This window comes from Rissa tridactyla, chromosome 9 (assembly GCF_028500815.1).
Source record: "Rissa tridactyla isolate bRisTri1 chromosome 9, bRisTri1.patW.cur.20221130, whole genome shotgun sequence".
NCBI classification, from domain to species: domain Eukaryota; kingdom Metazoa; phylum Chordata; class Aves; order Charadriiformes; family Laridae; genus Rissa; species Rissa tridactyla.
In genome coordinates this window covers 27,663,875-27,682,549 of record NC_071474.1, presented here as the reverse complement: position 1 = coordinate 27,682,549, position 18,675 = coordinate 27,663,875, and the positions used below count along the sequence as shown (strand labels likewise).

At 49.8% G+C, this 18,675-nt stretch overlaps 1 protein-coding gene across 1 annotated transcript in view; it reads left to right on the top strand.

The window, feature by feature from the left end:
* GPC3 (glypican 3) overlaps window positions 1-18,675 on the top strand; it is a 172,552-nt gene that overhangs the window by 140,010 nt on the left and 13,867 nt on the right. The window contains exon 7 of the mRNA XM_054214410.1: window positions 551-707. Within this exon, the coding sequence (XP_054070385.1) occupies window positions 551-707 (157 nt within the window). The remainder of the gene's footprint in view (window positions 1-550; window positions 708-18,675) is intronic.

Genomic DNA, 18,675 nt, shown 5'->3' with positions numbered 1-18,675 from the left:
CCAAAAAAATTCAAGTAGCATCCTCCATACTTCAAGAGTGAGGAATGAAATTTTTTGGGGCGCCATACGGACCCGAGAGATCTGCCAGTCCCTTTCACCCGTGTTACTTCTCAGATGGGAGAGAGACCCTGGAAACAGTGAGAATCCCTGAACAGAGTTTCCTCTTGCTGCCGGTTTTTGCCCCATCTGGACATGTGTTTTGTAGCCAGCTCCAGAGCTTTGGTGGCACCGAGGTCTCGCAGGGCTGGTAGAGGTGCTCCAGCTCCTGCGATGCTTGCCAGGCAGAAGCTGAAGGGCAGAGTTACTCAATGTGTTTTTTCCACCTCCTTTTATTTCTTCCATTGAGGTTTTGTGTGCGGCTTTGGCCATGAATGAACCGGAGCTGGTCAGTGCTTTGTCATGAGGAGTGCGGTGGGGTCCTGTCCCACTGCCCTGGCTACATTGAGCCATGTCCCCCTCTTGTCACCCAGTCCCCCTGCGAGCTTGGGATGAAGAGGTAGGAAGGCTGGAGGGAAGCTGTTGAATGACTGTGGCACCTCGTGTCTTTCAGCTACTCAAAGGGATGGCTTTGCCCCGCCGAAAAACTCCAGGCAAAACCACAGAGGAGGAGGAGGAGGAGAGCGGAGACTGCGACGATGAAGATGACTGCGGTGGAGGCTCCGGAGATGGAGAACTACGAGTGAGAAACCAGCTCCAGTTCTTAGCAGGTGATGGGAATGGTGGTCCCACGGGCTGTGCACTGCTGGGGGTTGTAGGTCTTGGTGATGGTGTGCGGAGCTGCTCTCTGGGGTTTGCTCAGCTCCGCTCGCTGCAGGCACCACTGATGCTCAGAGGCTGGTCACGCTTAGCATTGTGCTGGTTGGCCTCGGTGCAGCTGGAGAAGAAATGCTACTGCTTTTCCAGGTCAGTTTTGCAGAGGTGTGTTGAGGGAAACCTATGGGAGAAGGCTCGAGACGGGTTGGAAACCCGCTGTAGGTCCAAGAGTCACCCTCTTCTTTCCTTCCCAATGCTGCCCACACTCATGACCTTAGAGATGAGCTTTTCTGCTTTCCAGAGGACATCAAAAAGTCGGTAAGGTTTGTTTGACTGCAGCAAACACTGGTTATTTCTGATCTAGTGTTTAGAGACCTGTGGTAATTTTTTACAAATAACTTGGGCTCATTTGTCAGAGGTGACGTAGGTGCTCAGGAGCCTAAAATTGCGTTGCTTGCCTGCATGAGTCATGTTTTCAGTTGCTTTGAAAACAGCCAGGAGGCACTCCTAGTGCTTCGAGGCTACGTTGTTAATAAGGTGGTCCCTTGTCACCCATCGGGAGGAGAAAGCCAAGGACCGATTGTGACTTGGGCAGTCGCAAAGGCCGTTGGTGTGTGACCCGGGCCTGCTAGCCACTGTTGTCCTCCTCCTGTCTCCGTGGAGCTCAGCAGCAGCGTCTGTTCTGCTCCTGTCAGCAAGACCAGGCTGTTGGAGGCCGTGTCCGTCGTGGCTGAGCGGTGTCCGCTGGCCGTGAGTCTGCGGGCTGGAACCTTGGCCCAATTAATGCTGGTTCCAATGCTACGCGTTGCTCTTTGAGAGACCAGACAACTGAACCTGGATAAAATCAGCTTTACAGCTTTGAAGTTTAAGAGGCAAATTTGGGCTCTTAAACGAAGCACAGATGTTTATAAATTCCCTTCCATTGGTCTGGGATAATTAAAATATCCTTAATGAAGTGAGAGCTGAAATATTAAATGCCAGTTTCATATCAAAGATTATTGACACATTATGTAAAATACATAAAATACATGTATTCAAATATTGGGTAAGGGAAAGAAAAGACTTTTAAAGTCCTCCAATCCAAGTCCGAAAGAGAAATACAGAATTCGTAGAAGGATAAAATGTACTTTATTTCGTCCAAGAACTAAATATCAAAGTGTACGTTAAAGAAATACAGGTGATCCACATCGTCCTGAGTCGAGAGCAGAGATACGTGTTTCATTTTCCGTGATCTTTGTGTCACACCTTCATGCTATTTTTAATGTGTTTCTAATTTCCTCTTATAACCTCCCCTGTAATATCATCAGTGATCTCTGAAGCCGGGCGTATAATCCTTGCTGGCTTTCTCCGTCTCTCTAGGCTAGTTTAATCACGGTATTGATCTCCCCGACAGCCCCTCTGTCTAGCAGTTTAGACCTCCCTTGTCACCGCGGTACGTCAACATGGAATAGAAAAAGAGGACTTGTCCTCGCTGGGCTGCTCTGCTGGAGGGTGTTCGCGGCTGCCTTTGCTACATGGGAAAGGCATGGGAAGCATGGGAAAATATTAACTTTAAAGCAGCGGTGGGGCATTGTGCTCCCCGTAGGTTAAGTCTTTGAGGTTGCTGATGGTGTCCAACGCATCTTTCAGGCACCGTCTGGCCTCGGAGGACACGAGCTGTGCCATCACAGTGGCTGCAGGAGACTTTCTGGTGCTTCCTCACTTGCCCACGCCGTAATGCTCCTTTATTGTATTTTGCTTTCGAGCAGAAAGGCAGAGCTGATCTGACAGTGACAGAATCCTATTTGGTTGGTATTGGATATAAACTGTGACTCTGTTCGAGTTTTATGTTGGAAACAAGCCCAGGAAAAGTTGCTGATGGTGTGGAAATACTCACTTTCAACATTTTTGAGAATGATATTTCTTTTTACTTTGAAAGGGTATTTTTCAATTAATTTTTTTTTTCCATCATATCATATCACATGTACATAGCACAAAATAAAAGGGACCAGAAACCATTCCACATTTCCCGCGCCGCGCCCCGCCCCCCCCCTCCCCGCTTTCCACAAATCCTAAATTTTAGGTTAGCGTGCCGATTTGAAATAATGCCAGGCTTTAAAATCTGGAAATACTTTGCAAAATGAACTTTTACATTTAGCATGGCTTTATCTCTCTCCTTCCCAAGGTGGTTACCCTGTAATAGAGGCAGAAAGGACTGGGTCTGAGTTACTGGCTCTGGTTTTATCCTGCGCTGGATGCTCTGCAGTGTTAGGGCAGGAAAGCGGATGGATGGCCGGGGGAAGACGTGTGTCGTAGCAGTGGGTTCAAACCCAAAACCTCCTTTGAGGGTGTTTGAGTGCCTCTGCTGACCCCGCAGTTGGGGAACACAGCTTAGGTGCTTCGCTTTCCTTTTCTTCGAGTCTTTGTTCGTCTGAGGAGGAAATTCCCTTGGCCCCGTGGTGGCAGCGGAGATCTCCTCCCTTGCGGAGGGTTTCCCAAGCCTTGCAGATGGATTTGGCCATGCCTTGAGGACGAGGAGAGGTGGGCGCCTGGGACTGGTGCTGGGTTTGGCCATTGGTTGAGTTGCATTGGCAGAGTTTGCCACCTCCGAGGTCTTTGCATCTCTTGGATGCAGTTGGAGTTTCTCCTCCTCACCGCCGTGGGTGCCGCTGGTCCTAGTGGCTAACTGCAACCAGCTGCTCAGTACTGGCCTCACCAAGGTGTCCCTCAGAAGGTCTTGAAAGCATAGAGACAAAAAAAGAGCAAAAGGGGAAAAAAAAACCAACCCAACAAGTCGGTCCTGAATACAGACTAGTTTTGATTTATCGCCTGTTGTATAAAATGTAACCTTTGTTTCCTATTTCTAATGAGCCTGTAATAACTGGACAGTCAACTTAAACTTTAATGATTTAAACATACTTGTAAACTGTCAAGTCAAAAGTTTGTGAGTGACTATAAACATATGTTGGTGAGCACTATATGCTAATAAATTCATTATTATGTTGCCCCAGTGGGAAACAAGGGGATGGCAGGCTTTTTTTTTTTTATGATAGGTCTTTTATTGTTTGTCACATCTGCAACACATTAAGGATTTTGAAGGCAGATAATGTTTACAATAAGGGGGAGGACTGCAAACCTCCCAGCTCAGAGAAGGGCGCATCCTGTTTGTCAATGGAGTACCGTGGAGCCGGCCCCCTGGCCGTGCAGCTCTCAAAATAGAGCTGTGTACATACACACACATATATTTATGCCACACCGATGGCAAATCCCGCCTGTGAATAAATTACAGTATTTTCCCCTTAAATTACGTGGCGGTGCAGATGTCTTCCAGGCTGTAGGACACAAACATGCGCTCGCACCCTGCTGGAATTCGTCGTCCTCCATGGGGCACCCAAAGCAAACAGAGCCCGGGTTGGCTGGCGCTTCGCTGCTGTTCCAGACAGCCACCCACTAATTAGCTCACCTCTGGCGTTCTCACTCGAGATGCCACTTATAACCGACGAGCTCATTGCCAGGAAGCCTGAAAATAAAACATGGGTGCTGGAGAGGCTCCCGCGCTGGGCAGGCGGCTTTAGCAGGCGCTGGGGGAGAGGAGGTGGATGCTTTTCGGGGGGGATGTTGGAAAAGGTGGTGTGGTCCAGTTCACCTGTGCGGGGTTGCTGTGCCACAGAGCATCTCACAAGCTTCACACAGGAGGAAACAAAAAAATCCCTTTTAGTGGCCGGAGCATCACCCAGGGAATGTTGTGAAGGATCCAGCAACTGGGGAGGGGGGTGTGTGGTGTGTGGGAGGATGAGGGGAAGATTTACCCTTCCAAAATATCTGTGTTAGGCAGTAACAAAAGTTGTCTTGGGAACAGATGGATTTGGCAGAATTAAGTCGAAATAGTTTGTCCTGGGAAGGGAAGTTGGCCTCATCCCATGAGATATGTAAGGATAGATGTGTGCAATAAAGATATATAAAGATGGCTCTGCAAGTTTGCGTGTGTAAAACAGCTCCCCTGCCTGGCTGTTCCCGCTGCAGAACCTGCAGTTAGTTTTGCCTTTCTGCTCTCTTTTGGTTATTTTGGAGGGGGGGGTTGTAGTTCGAGCCCCAGAGAGAGCCCCGAGTTTTCCTGCACCCTGCCCGTGTGTGGCCAGACCAGCCGGGCGTGCGGGACCTCTGCGCGGGATGCCAGCAATCCACGCCATACCTAGGCACTGGATGAAAGTCGGGATGAGCACAGCGTGTCCCTCGGTTTACCCAGATCTGTAACTCTTTCAAAGCTTTGGGCTTGCTTTGCCACTGGTTTACCTCTCGGCAGGGTTGTTTCGAGAGCTCTCGTCAAATCACAGGCTTGAACGTCGCTGTCTGGGCCGGCCGAGCGCAGTCTCTTCCCGGGTGGAAAAGCCCTTTGTTGGTAACCCCTTTATACATGGCACAAAGTGGGTGTTGCATCCAAAGGAGAATATCGGCACGTTGTGGAGCGGGTGATGTTTTTGGCAGCCCCCTTCCCGGAGAGAAGGGGCTGCTGTGGTTGCGTGGCCACGCTGTGCCTGGGCACGGGGCAGGACTGCTGTGTTTTCTGCCTCGCGCCGCGGTTTTTGGAATTTTTCCAAAAAAAAAAAAAAAAAACAACTTTTTTTTGGTTCTGCTCTGAACCCCCGTGAGTTACAACTTTCATCCTATTCTGCTTTTAAACGTCTCCAAATGTCCCAGTAAACCATTCCATATTTTTGAGGTCTGGGTGCTGAGATGTCATTCCTACAGCTCAGCATTTTGGTAACCTTCCTCTCGTCACCCCATTTTCTCCCGCGTTTATTTCTGGAGGTGCCATCAATTCGAGCGCCTTCCATCCCCCCTCCCCGCCCCCCCCCGCCGCCGTGGCAGGGAACAGGAGATGCTGCTGCTGGGATGACGTTTGAATTGCTTTTCCAAAGGCTGCTCATTTTGAGGAGCCAACGGCTCCCGGAGGGTTTCCCCGCCGAGGCGGTGGCTGTGCGTGGCGGTGCTGGAGGCCAGGCAGGGTCCCTTTGGTCACAGCCCTCCTGGTTTCTGCAGCCCGTTCCTGCGGGAAAGCATCCTTGGAAGGGGGTATTCGTGTGGGAAAAGGGGATGCTCCCAACCTGGGAGTGCTCAGGCATCTTCCCGGGCTCACTCCCTGCTTGTGCTGGGAGACAGACTAACAGTAGTTAAAATATTTACAAGATCGTGTCTTCCCACCCTTTATCGCGGTGATTGCTTCGCTGCAAATGCCTGCAGGGTGCCCGTATCTGAGCGGCTAGTGTCTGCTGATACCGCTCTTCTCCATTTAGTGCTGGCTCTGGAGAGCCGGTCATTGGGATGTTTTATCTGTCTGCTGGGAAAGACGTTTTCAAATACCTGATTGACTTGTAAAATACTCCTTCCGCAGCTGGAAAATGTCCCCATCTGTGTGGATTTTGCTGACAGCGCGGGGCCACGTGGCTGTCGTGCCTTCCCGCGGTACAGCCTGCAGGCTTGGATTGTCCTGCTGCAAAATATCACGGGTACAATATCAATATTTATCGTGCGTGGGTCTGCTCGACTTCGGCAGAGGTGCCCTGTCCTTGGCTCGCGCGGCGGGGTGAGCCCTGGCGGTTTGACGCAGCATCGTTCTGTTGGTCTTTTCTATTCTGCTAAAAGCTTTGGGGCTTTCAACTCTATTTTTCACAGCAGAAACCTTTTTTTTTTTTTTTTTCTTTTTTCCCCCCAAAGAGGATGCTGTTGAATGCTTGACTGCAGCAAGGATAGAAACATACTGTTTTACAAGACATTCATCCTGTCCCAGGGCAAAAAAAAATGACAAGACCAAATGTCAGCTAGATTATCCTGATGGAAGAGCTGGAATCGTACCAACCAAAACAGTGCAATAGCTTGATTATTGCTTTTCTGTTTCGAGTGTTTGTGTTTGTTGAAATTTCTCCTTTTAATGAAGATTTGGTTGGAAGTCAAGAATTTCTTGTCACTGTCCAAAAACAAGCTAGAAGATGGAGAGGGAGTCACATGTAGCAGTTGGCTGAAGCTCTAATTGAGTGGCAAGTTCATTAATTCACTTTTGACGTCAGCAAAAATGATTTGGGTTTGGTTTTTTTTTTTTTATTGACAGACCGGGAAAATTATTGGTGGCTTTCGGAGATGAGCTTGTTTATAGCATCCTTCAGTTGGCTGTGTGTTCAGTTGTGTGGCCCTTCCAGGCCTCGCACTGTACATAAAGTGTACATTTTGAAGGGTTCTTTTAACTTTTGTGCTGCGAGTTCCTCCGAAGAAACAGTAAGTCCCCAGCTGAAGAACTAGAAATTCATCCATCAGAATAAGTTTGCACTCTGAGAAAAGCTGCATACGCGCAAAAACATCTATAAAAACCAGCAAGCAAATCTACTGGAGATATTAATCCCATGCTCCTGTTTTCTGGTTTCAATTTTTCTTCAATTTTAAAATTTCTTTTAACTTTCCCGTGTTATGGTTACAGACTGCAGATCTAAGTCTGGCTGAGCAATTTGCATCCGATATTTTTAGAAGGGGACTTCCAGTGCCTCGGTCCGTTCTGACCCAAAGCAAAGAACGAGGGACCAGGATTTTTAAAGCAGGGTGAGCAGAGGGCGTGTAAATCCCTGATATCCTCATATCCATAAATCGCATGTATCCCATTCCCAACGTGAGCAGACGTTGGCCTCAATCGTTCTTTCGGAAGCCCAGACCAGTGCAGATGAGGCTGGTTCTTGGGCTTGTTGAGGTTGAAGGGATGGAGACGCACTGAAGGACTGATGAGCTGACGCTTCTGCTCTCACGCTGTACAAATGCACAAAAGTCCTTGAGAATCTGTGATTGCTGAACAGTTTGTGATGCCAGTCTGCTGGCAAAAGGTTTACCCTCGATTCGGGTTGCAGGTTTGAATAACAGCTTGTATTATGCCAGAGTGTCTAAGGAGATAGTTTTCAACAGTGTAATTTGGGAGCTAACGTATCTTTAAATTGTTACCAAGTGCAGCATTTTACATGACTGAACGCATCAAAACAATTTCAAGTATGCAAAAATCTGCCCGGTTGCAATAGTGACAGTCATATTTATCTTTAAAGGGTGATGAATCTGTTTTTCTGTGGCTGAAAACACTTGAATTCTTCCGAAACAGAATTCCTGACTCAGATACCAACTTGCTTTTCTTTTTGTGCCGTTTTTTATTTGCGGGGGGAGACAAAATAGCTTCATTGGAGTTCTTTTTAAGGGATGACAATAAAGGAATATTTCAGCCAGAAGCAGACCAGGTGCTACTTGCTAATGGACCGACAAGAAAACCTTACGCCGATAGTCGGGGCATCATATCTGCGCAGTTTGTCGGACAAAGAGAGGTTTGTCTGCCGGCCTGATAACAGTATAAGATGCTGATTGAGTTTTCACATGGGAGAGGGTGCCCCTTTCATGAGTGGCTTGGCTTTTACTAATGCCTTGCTGCAGGGAAGCTGATCGGAGCGATTAGGGGCATGTAATAAATGCGGCTGTAGGGCACAGCGCTTCTTGGTGTGGCAGGAGAGGGCTCCGGCCCCGCAGCCTGTCCCAGCCGTGCCAGCCGACGCGGTGCCCAGCACCCATGTCAGTCTGCCGTCACTCAGCTGCAAAACATCCCGGGGACGTCCCGCGGGCACGGGGCTGGGCCAGGCCATTCCTCTCTTGCCCCATGGCTGCCGTGCCCCCTGGTCTCAGAAAAGGGGGGATGTGCCCTGTATGAAGAAGGGCTGTAGAAGTGGCTACTCATTGCCACTCCTCTGCGGTCCGGGATGGGCTGGTCCAGCTGAGATCCCTTCCTCGCGGACTGCTGGATCAGAGCACCTCACTGCGTTGTCTTTAGCCCTGATGCAGAGCGAGACGGGTGGGTGCTGAGTGCCCGTATTGGCTCATGGTCCTTGGCATCAGGCTGCAATTCGTCATATCTTCTTCTACTTCATGTGTCTTTGACCACCGAAGGGGAGTAGACACAGGACAGCCGAGTTACTGCGGAACGGTGGCACGCAGAAACCACAGCCACCAGCTGAAAGACGAGACTGGGGTCAGCAAGGCTGGGATCCTTTGGCGCACACTGCCATGGTGCTGCGGGCAATGACAAGGACTGAACAGGAGGAGCGTCAGGCAGCACGAACACCCAGAGGTTACATGGAGTCAAAGACACAAGAAGACAAATTCACGGAACTGAGGTCCGTCAAGGACTATTAAACACTGCTTGGCTCTGGATGAGCTCGACATAGAATCTTCACGGTTGGAAAGGACCTTTGAGATCATCGAGTCCAACCATATGTGTCTGCCCAGAAAGTATCTTGGGGAAATACAGGTGTGTGAAAAAACGCAAACACAATGAGCGTTGGGCCAGGTGGTCCTGTCTCATTGAAAGGGTCTGGGAGAGGGTCCTGGGCTCTCGGCTGCGGCTGCTGCATTGGTATCAGTCATTGTGCCCTGAGAGATGTCCCAAGAGGACAGACGATGTTTCAGGTGGATCGTGGAAGCCACCGCTTGCGGGAAAACTTTTGGGTACGGCATTCAGAGCACCCTAAAGGGAAGAAGTTGGGAAACGCTGCAATTCTCCAGACTGCCTTAAAAATCCTGACCTCTCGGTTCCCCCTCTTCAAATTTGAACAAATGTGTTTGTTTTTATATAGGATATGGTGGCAACGACCTAGCGGTGCGAGTTGCAGCATCGCATTATGGCAGCAACCGAAGGCTCTGGGGACCTGGTGTTTATTTGGATGTGGTTGAGCGAAAGCCTCCACGGCAGCGCTCTCCTTACCCGGGATCCAACAGGTTCTTACTTGCTGCAGACAGGAGCATCGCATTCTGGAAAATTAGTTTTTACGTCTTTCCATAAATATAAGCATATATATCTATGAACTACTAAAGCCTGATTAAATGAAGCTGTGAGTTAAATACCTGGAAGATGTCTGGATCTTTCCAAACAGCGGTGCTCCCTGGAAGGTCACGGGTTGCAGCACGGGGGGAGGAAAAGGCGTTGCCTGAGCTGAGGCTCTCAAAATGGAATCGACGGAGAGACCACGCTGGACTCGTGCACGGGACCGATCCTGGCGGGTGGTGCTGGTGGTCGATGGTCTCCAGCACAAGGAAACACAGACCTGCCCAGAAAGCAGCCTATCTTTTTAGTCCTTGCCAAAAAGATATCAGAAAGAGGGAAAGGGATGCTCCTCCAGACAAATCTCTCAGGACTCGGCATTTTTAATCCGCATTTCTTTCCCTCTTTTCCCCACCCCTTGCTTTGCAAGTGAAAATAGTGTGCGTTTGGGTCTGGCCTGCAAATCACTCATCAGCCAGTGTATTACCAGGACACACGGTCGGTTACTGAGTCAACGCTGCTCCGTGCGCTTCAGAAACGAGGGATTCATCATCCGTCAGGCAGAAGCTCTTCTCGGCTGGTGCGCATTAGTCCTGACCTGAGCGTGCACATCTGCTGGGGCCGACACCAGGAGTAACATGAACTGAACCAGGTGCGTCCGCCCCGGCGCTGGCTCCCTCGGTTCCCAGGTGGCCCCCAGTAGATCCCCGACCCCTCGTGCGGCTGGGATGGATGAGCTGTGAACTGGAGAGGAGATGTCCTCCCTCCCGTCCGCTGGTACCTTTGCCTTCGCCATCCATCCCCGGCCCTGGGGCTTTGGCGGCTCTGAGGAGAACCCAGATGGCTTCTGCCATATCAACGTATTTCAGTTCTTCTGAATTTCGGCATCCTTGCCAGCTTTTCTGGGTCTATGGTGCATCTCACGTGGGGCAAAAGCGACTTGACCCCAAAGTTTACCCCACCACCACCACCATGTTGCTTTTAGGGCAGGTTGGAAACTTTCTGATGGGAAGACTCGGTGTTGGAAAATGCCTCTCTGCTGGAACCAGGATGCACTGAAGCATGTTGGGGTTTTGGATGGGCTTTTTTTTCGTTGTTGTTCTGGAAATAAATTGAAACGTCTTTCTCCGCTCCTGCAGCGGGGAAATGCAGCGCCAGCCTGCTTCTCCATGCTGCCAGGTAATGCCGTCAGCTTTCACTCCAGAGCGACTTCTTGTCTAAAAGTCTGCTTGAGATTACGCTTTTAATTATACCTCAGGAAAAAATGAAATCCAAACGCATTGATTAGACTTTGTTGGAGTGGTATGTCAACTTGACTTTTTTTTTTTTTTTTTTAAGCAACAAAAAATTTGGCTGCGTTTTGCCTTTGTTCTGCTTTGGAGCAGTAGCACATTCCCCGTTTTCTGTGGGAATGGAAATCTGGCGTTTTGACCAGCTTCTGCTGTTTCAGAAAATGTCTTCAATGGTATTTGGGGCTCTCGACAACGTCTTGCTGTTGGTTCCTGCTCTTTGTTCCCTCTTTGCTTCCCGTGGGACATGACGCTCCCTGGGATGATGCTCTGCCCTTCCTTCCCATGGGAGGCTGGGTCTGCGCCCAGCGTGGATCTTGTGTGCAAACCCAGCGGCGCCTTTCCTTTCCCACACCTTCCTTCTTCCGACGGTCCTTTCTGCGTATCCCATCTCCGAGCAGCCGGGAGCTGGTGCCCAAAGCGGTGCCTTGGGGCTGACCCATTGCTGGATGTTGAAGGCCCCTGCGCACTGCTGCCTGACCACGGTGCTGCTGCATCCCTTGGCCGGCTGCTCCCGTGGTGGTTACACAGAATCCCAGGCTGGCAGAGGTTGGAAGGGACCTCTGGAGGTCATCTAGTCCAACCCCCTGCCAGAGCAGGGTCACCCAGAGCAGGTTGCACAGGAACGCCTCCAGGTGGGTTTGGAATGTCTCCAGAGACTCCAGAGACGGAGACTCCAGAGACAGAGACTCCACCATCTCTGGTTTTATGCCATGATGGGCAGGGACACATGTATAGTGGTGGCAGGTCCTGCTGGCTGCTGTGGGACCCATTGCATCGGGTTTGGTGGCTGGACAGACTGCCAGGGCGTCTGTCACCGTCTCAGGCCAGCGCAGGAGTCCCAGCAGGATTTCTAAAATGTAAATCACAACTGCAACATGATACACATCCTTTTTCTTCTCCACCCCCCCAGCCCCGCCGCCCTCCTTCCTGTTTTAATTCAGTATCTTGAGTCTCTGTAAAATTGTTGTACTCGAAGCTATTTTGGAGTTGCTTGTGTTCCAGGGATACTGGAGACGCTTCCTGCACGGGGCGGTAGACATCTGCTGCAGCCTGTTTTCGGACTTTTTTGTGTTAGGCAGGCTGCAGTTGGCAGGTGGGAGCCGGTGGTTATTATCAGAGGCTGAGTAATATCCTTTGCCTCCCTGATAACTCGCCGCGGGCTGCTCTGCAGCTCCGCTACGTTGGCTCATCCTGGTTGGGTTCTGGGTAGATCATTCCAGTAAAAAGCAAATAAAATAAAAAAAAAAAAAGTCGTGTGCTCCCCAAAGTCATTGCAGAGCACAGCCTGCAATATCTCTTCCTCTTCCCTTGTCAACATAAATCATCCGCTGAGGCAAGCGCAGAGAGTGGGAAAAAACGCATTTACACCAAAAATGCTCTGTGCTCCCCTTCCCTCTAAGGGCAAACTTCCCCACTGTCTGTTGGCAGGGAGCATCTGGAGTGCGGTCACCTTCCGCTTCCCTTCCTGGCACTTGGAGCTTTATTTCTGCCTTTGCAAAGGCTAAAAGAGACTCAAGGGCCAGAGGAGGCCCCGGAGATGCTGGGAGGGCTGGAGCCCCTCTGCTGTGAGGACAGGCTGAGAGAGTTGAGGGGGTTCAGCCTGGAGAAGAGAAGACTCCGGGGAGACCTTCAAGCACCTTCCAGTCCCTGAAGGGGGCCTACAGGAAGGATGGGGAGGGAGTTTTTATGAGAGTGGAGCCATAGGATGAAGGGGAACGGTTTTCAACTGGAAGAGGGGAGATTTAGATGAGATCTGAGGAAGAAATTCTTTGCTGTGAGGGTGGTGAGCCCCTGGCCCAGGTTGCCCAGAGAAGCTGTGGCTGCCCCATCCCTGGAGGGGTTCAAGGCCAGGCTGGACGGGGCTTGGGGCAACCTGGTCTGGTGGGAGGTGTCCCTGCCCAGGGCAGGGGGTGGCACTGGGTGGGCTTTAAGGTCCCTTCCAACCCAAACCATTCTGTGATTCCATAAGGTGTGCCCAGTGTTGTGCAGCTGACACGTGGCTGTGCACAGCCACCTCCCCATGGCTGCTGCATGGTCTGTCTGTGGGTGCATTTGCCAATGGAGCAGTTTTTCCAAACGTGGGGCCAGTGGCAGATGTCACATTGGGGGGCTGTTTGTGAAGCAACGAAGCTGAATGGTTTCTCCTGGGCCCCCAGGCCTGCTGACCCTTGCGTTTCCAGTGAGCGAGTACCAGCTGGTGGGTCGGGTTTTGATCTGGGAGGTTCAGCTGATGTCTTTCCACCAAGTTTGCTTCTCTAAATGTTCTTAATGGTGGGACTGAGCGGCTGAAGGCAGCAGAAGTGGTACGGCACAGCGGGCAGAGGTAGGTCTGGTACATCCCCGGGTGCTCCACACACAACTGATTCCGCTGAACTCGGTCCTGGGGTGCGCGTGGAGCAAGGCACCAGCTCCAGTATCTTGCTGATGCTTAAGCGTCTGCTGGGCCAGGCACTTAATGCTATTAGCAGACGCTAAATAGGTCCTTCTTATTTAGTGGCTTCAATTTATTAAATCAGGCAGCAATGCTCTCGGAAAAGTAGTGCCGGAAAAGGGAGCAGAGCGAGCTGTAAGTTTCCAATTTCTGCTGGATCAGGCCCCTGGAGATCTGTGCGATCTGGTGCATTGGAGGCAGCGCTATTGCAGTGACTCATGAACAGATGTGCCCAATTTACATTGCAGCTTAATACCTTTGTTTTAAAAAAAAAAAAAAAAAATGTTTTTTCAAGACAAATGTGTTAAAGCAGATGTTTCCAGTAAAATAAATAGTTGGGTGATTTACAAACAACTTCCCACCACCAGAACTCCTTAGAAAATGTGGAAAAAAAGAAAAATGGCTCTGTGTACCAACAAAAAGAGATAAAATCCAAAAATACGGACGTAGCGAGGAGGTATTTCTACATGTTGAACAAAAAGATCTGCTGTGCTTGGGTTGGAAAGAAATTGGCTTAAGAGTGATTTTGGTTGCTAATAGCAGTAAGACTAACCCTGACCAGTTACATACATTAAGGAGCAGAAACCTGTCTGTAAAAATACTTAACCAGCTCCTGTTATGTAGGATACGAGGTAACCGGGACCACTGTGTGGGATTGCCCGGAGGTTCCTAAATCCCTTCCATCCCATTGAAGCCGACAGCGGGGGACTGGATGGCTGCGGGATTGCACTAACCCTAAAGCAAAGCAAACAGATGCAGCCCCTACAGCAAGCCCTGCTCCGAGGGATCCCCCTCTGCATCCCACCGCAGGATGGGATGCACAGGGGGATCTTTTCTCTACCTTGACTTTGAACAAAGCTCAGGCTTTCCGGGGCCGTGCAAACCCGTCACGTCTCTGCGTTTCCTCAGGGGGGGCTGTGCAGGGCTGTGCCCGTCCACCCGCTCCTCCCAGTTTTTGGGACGCACAGGCAGGCGTGTGCTGAGAAACTCTTGTCGTCTCCGGTCTCTTCGGTCCCACTTTCCGCCCAGCTCCATTGCGGGGCTGCTGTCACGCAGTGCCTGCAGGCCCGGCACTCATGTTACATACAATTTGACACCCCATGTGGTCTTAATGGGTTTCCCAGGCTGCAGCTGCAGCACGGCCAGCACTTTTTGTTAGCTGCAGGGGCTGGCAGTCCCCCTTTGCCTTCCAGCTCTCTGCTGCACAGGTATCATATTTTTTTAATGCACTTGCCACCTATTTCAGCCAGGTATTTGTTGCTAAAGAAACGGTGACGGTGGATGTTTGTGGGTCGGCAGGCTGCTCGTCTACATCCATCATTGCTTGGCACCTGTGCCCTGGGCAAACGGCTCGGCCACCTTCTGAAAAGACACAGAGCCATCCAGACAGATGGAAAAGTGGGGAGGCAGCCAGCAAGCCCGAACCCAACAAAACGGGAGGGGATCAGGGGGCAGAGAGGGTTTCGCTGCTTTGCTAAAGCATTGCAGGAGAGGCCTCCGAAGAGCCCAAGGTGAGATGCGCGGCGAAGGATGCAGCGAAGGCGGTTCCTGGAGCATCTCGAAGGACCCTGGTCAGGGTGCATTCCCGTGGCTCCGCTGGCAGAGCTGCTGGGAATGCCTCCCGTGGCCGCAGGGGTTGGGAATGGGCAGAAGGCGGCAGCTGGCTGGTCTTCTGCAGCCTGTCCCACCTGGGGAGGGGTGACACAGCAGCCTGGCAGCCAGCGGCACACAAGGAAGAAACAATCTGAGGAGCTTCTGTTGCTTCTTGGCGCACGGATGCAGGATGTCTCATCAGGGCTGTCAAGTTCATCGCTAGGAAAAATGGCTGCTAATGTCGGAGACCTGCTGGGGGTCCTTAAAAATAAAAGCCGAGCGGATGCACTGAAGGATGGCAGTGGGAAGGGACGGCTCCTTGCCCTCCTTGGTGTCTCTCTGGCTTCCCTGCCTTGCCATAAAGAGTGTCTTCAGAGCAAAGTCTCGAATGGCTACCTTCGCAAGGGGGACGCGTCCAGAGGTATTAAAAGCATCCCAGGAGGAGGCGGCCACCGCTGCAGAGCGAATCGGGGCACTCGGGGTGCTTGGCCCCGCTTGCCCATCAGTGCTCGTGAAGCCTCGTTGCAACCTCGGCTCAGTTTTAGCCATTAGTGAATGGAGGCTTGTGCTTCAGCTCTCGGGGACTGTGAGGCTCCAGTGCTTAATTAATCTCTGCAAAGCACAGGGTGTAATTAATGCCTGCAGCGGGTTTTGAGACCCTTGGGTGACAGGCAGCGTGCAGTCGCTGTGCTTTGCCTTTCCAGACCAAAACCGCACGGTTGGGTCTGTGAAAACCATCACTGACGGGTACCACGCGCCGTGCATCATCGTCCTGGGCTGGATGCTCATCATGTCTTGGTGTTTTGAGGTCTTCTGGGGTCTTTTGGTCTTTGCCATCTCGGGGAGGTCCGTGGGCAGGTGTAGCCCTACGCATCTTCTGTCCCCTCCATGTTACGACGCTCCCAACTGGTGCAAATTGTCATGGGGACATGGAGCTGAGTGGAGAAAAAAATGTCCCCTCTCTTAAAAAGGAGCAATCAGGGACATCTCCATCTGCTTTCCTGGTGTTTCTACACAGGCTTGTGTAATTTGTTCCTGGAATACCTTTGGTTTTCAGCCATTTCTTCAAACAAAGAGGCAAAATAGCCACTAGTTGCTTAATGCTGGGTTTAGATTAATCCATCCTGTAAAGACTAAGCAAACTGGGTAAAAAAAAATGGGTATATTTTGGTAGCTTAAGGGCAGCCAGGCAGATTTCCTTCCTGATATCTATAAAGCCTTTTTTTCTCACTCTCAGCGTTGTTTTTGTGGGTGTTAAACATAAAGGAGAGGAGAACAGATTGCAGGTACGTTGAGCTCCGGCACAATCAGCTGTCATTATTTAAAGAAGACGCTTTTAACCAAGCCTTTAAAACTACCTCCTCAATTATCGATTGCCGGGTGTAAAACTGCACGTCGTACAGAACCGTTGACTGTCCCGCGCCACCCTGATGCCATCGCGCCCGCTTGCGCTTCGGGTGATCTGCAGACATTTTACGCCGTTTGCCGCCGGGCATTAACAGAAAGAAATTAACGCTTTAAAAGCGTAAATGTTGCATTTCAGAGGAGTCAGGCAGAATATTTGGAAGGGAAAGAAATGTAAATAGAATGAAATTCTTTAGCAAGATTATTGATATGACAGGACTAAAGAGCTTGGGATTCTGTGAAAAGTGCCTCTTTTCATCCCTCTAATAAGTCCATTACTTGCACTCGGGAATATTTTAAGGTCCTTTTCATGCTGAATCTGGAGTTGAGCATGCTTTGCATTTCAAGCTTTGTCTATGAATCAGTCGAAGCCAAAGTTATTTCTGCTTTAAAATAACAGGAGCAGGGAACAGCTAATCTCTTTTCATTCTGAGTCCTTACATTATTTTACTGGACAGAGTTTGTGTTGGCTACAAAACAGGGCATTCACAAAATCTATGAGAAGGAATTTAGTCTAAGAATGAAGCCTAGATTGCAGTATACATAAAGGCTCCTTCTCCTAAGGCCATTAAGAAATTCCAAATCTGAGCTATTTTGAACAGTGACATTAAATTAGCCTTGCTAATTCCCGTAATTCAAGCCGATAGCTGAGTTTACAAATCTACTAGATGAGGCCTTCCCATAATTACAATCTCAATGTGCTTTTCAGCTAAGGTGAGTTGGCACAAAAAAAAAAAAAAAAAGATAAATAAATAAAAGAGGGGAAAATGCTCTTTCTGTTCTGGCTTTTGAGATGAATATCTCTAAAGAACAGTTCACCGGCGGTATTGCGCCCATAAGACGTCCCCTGGCCTGGACTGGTAAGTTCATTTTGCCTCTAATGCGCAAGTGAAATGCAGAAAAGGGACCGGATTTTTCCCTGCTTTGTTTTTTCTGTTGTCTCTTTTCAAACGAGCATTGAAAGCCGCTGGTGCTTGTAGTTCAGTTGTTAGTTGTTTATTTACAAGTAGTAATTCCTACTGGGGGGCGGAGGGGGGGGGGGGGAGGTCTGACTGTGTTAGGCTCTTTTGTGGGGGGAAAAAAACAGCCTTTGGTGGATAAATTCAGGTTAGAGCAGGTGGAGCGATGATACAAAGCAGCAACCCCCCTTATTCCTCTGGAGAAGCAGTGGATTTCCAGATCCTAACACAGCCAGACGTTTCCAGAGCGATGCAAAGGTTTGGAGGATATGTTTTCAAAGCCATAAGTGCAAACCCACGAAACAAATAAAAATCGAGCGCATTATTTAAAAGGGTGTTAATTTTATTAGAACCGAGCTGAGCTAATAGAAGGGCGAACGTTAAGTATTCCCATCAGCACTTAACTCGGGCTGCAGTGTTCATAAAATGTCCTTTTGATCGAGCTGAAAGTGTTTTGATCCTTATTCTATGAGCATCGTTCAAAGTGACCTCACTGTAGCTCCAAACAGGCATCTGCAGCTGCAGAAGTCCTTGAGCAATAACAGGTCAGGAACGTGAATGCGTGCTCTGCAGGGAATGCTAATATTGCCATCTTTTTTTTTTTTTTTTCTCCTTTTTTTTTTTTTCTCCTTTTTTTTTTTTTTTTTGTTCCAAATAAGAATGGAAGCACCAAAACTCTCACGAAATAAAAATTGCCAGCAGAAAATTGTTCTGCCTCCATTGACTGTGGATACTTGAGTCAAGATATCAAACAGAGCGCTGATTTTAATCTATCAGAATAATAATGGCATGGCCGCTGAATATTTTGATATCATCAGCGCATGAGTGTTTGACCTTTCTCCCATTGATAACGCTGTCACCGTGGGTGCAACTAAGTGAAACATCTTCATTTTTAGAATTTTTAGGTAGACCACCCTGATTTAAAAGGATGTTATAGAATCAGGGAGCTCTCAAAAAAGTATGTGTCCATCTGAACAACGTGAGGGGTATCTAAAATTAGCACAAATATTTGAGACATCAGACTCAATTCAATCGTGATAGCCATGTGATGTTCTTCTAAGGGGCACCCGCAGGGCTGGGTGCAGCTCCCAAAACCATGGCAGCGCATTGCATGGTCCCAAGGAGCTCGTTTGGGAAAGGGATGGACCAAAAAGCCTGCAGGATGCTGGCAGGCATCTCCTCCTCTCCCTGATGCAGGGGAATTTCCCAGCACCAGTAAATGTTGCCCATGGGCTCAGGTAAATGCAGCAGATGATGCCCAGAAGGCCAATCACATCCTGGCCTGCATCAAAAGAAGTGTGGCCAGCAGATCCAGAGGGGGGATTCTGCCCCTCTGCTCCGCTCTGGTGAGACCCCACCTGGAGTACTGTGTCCAGCTCTGGAGCCCTCAGCACAAGAAGGACATGGACCCATTGGAGCGGGGCCAGGGATGAT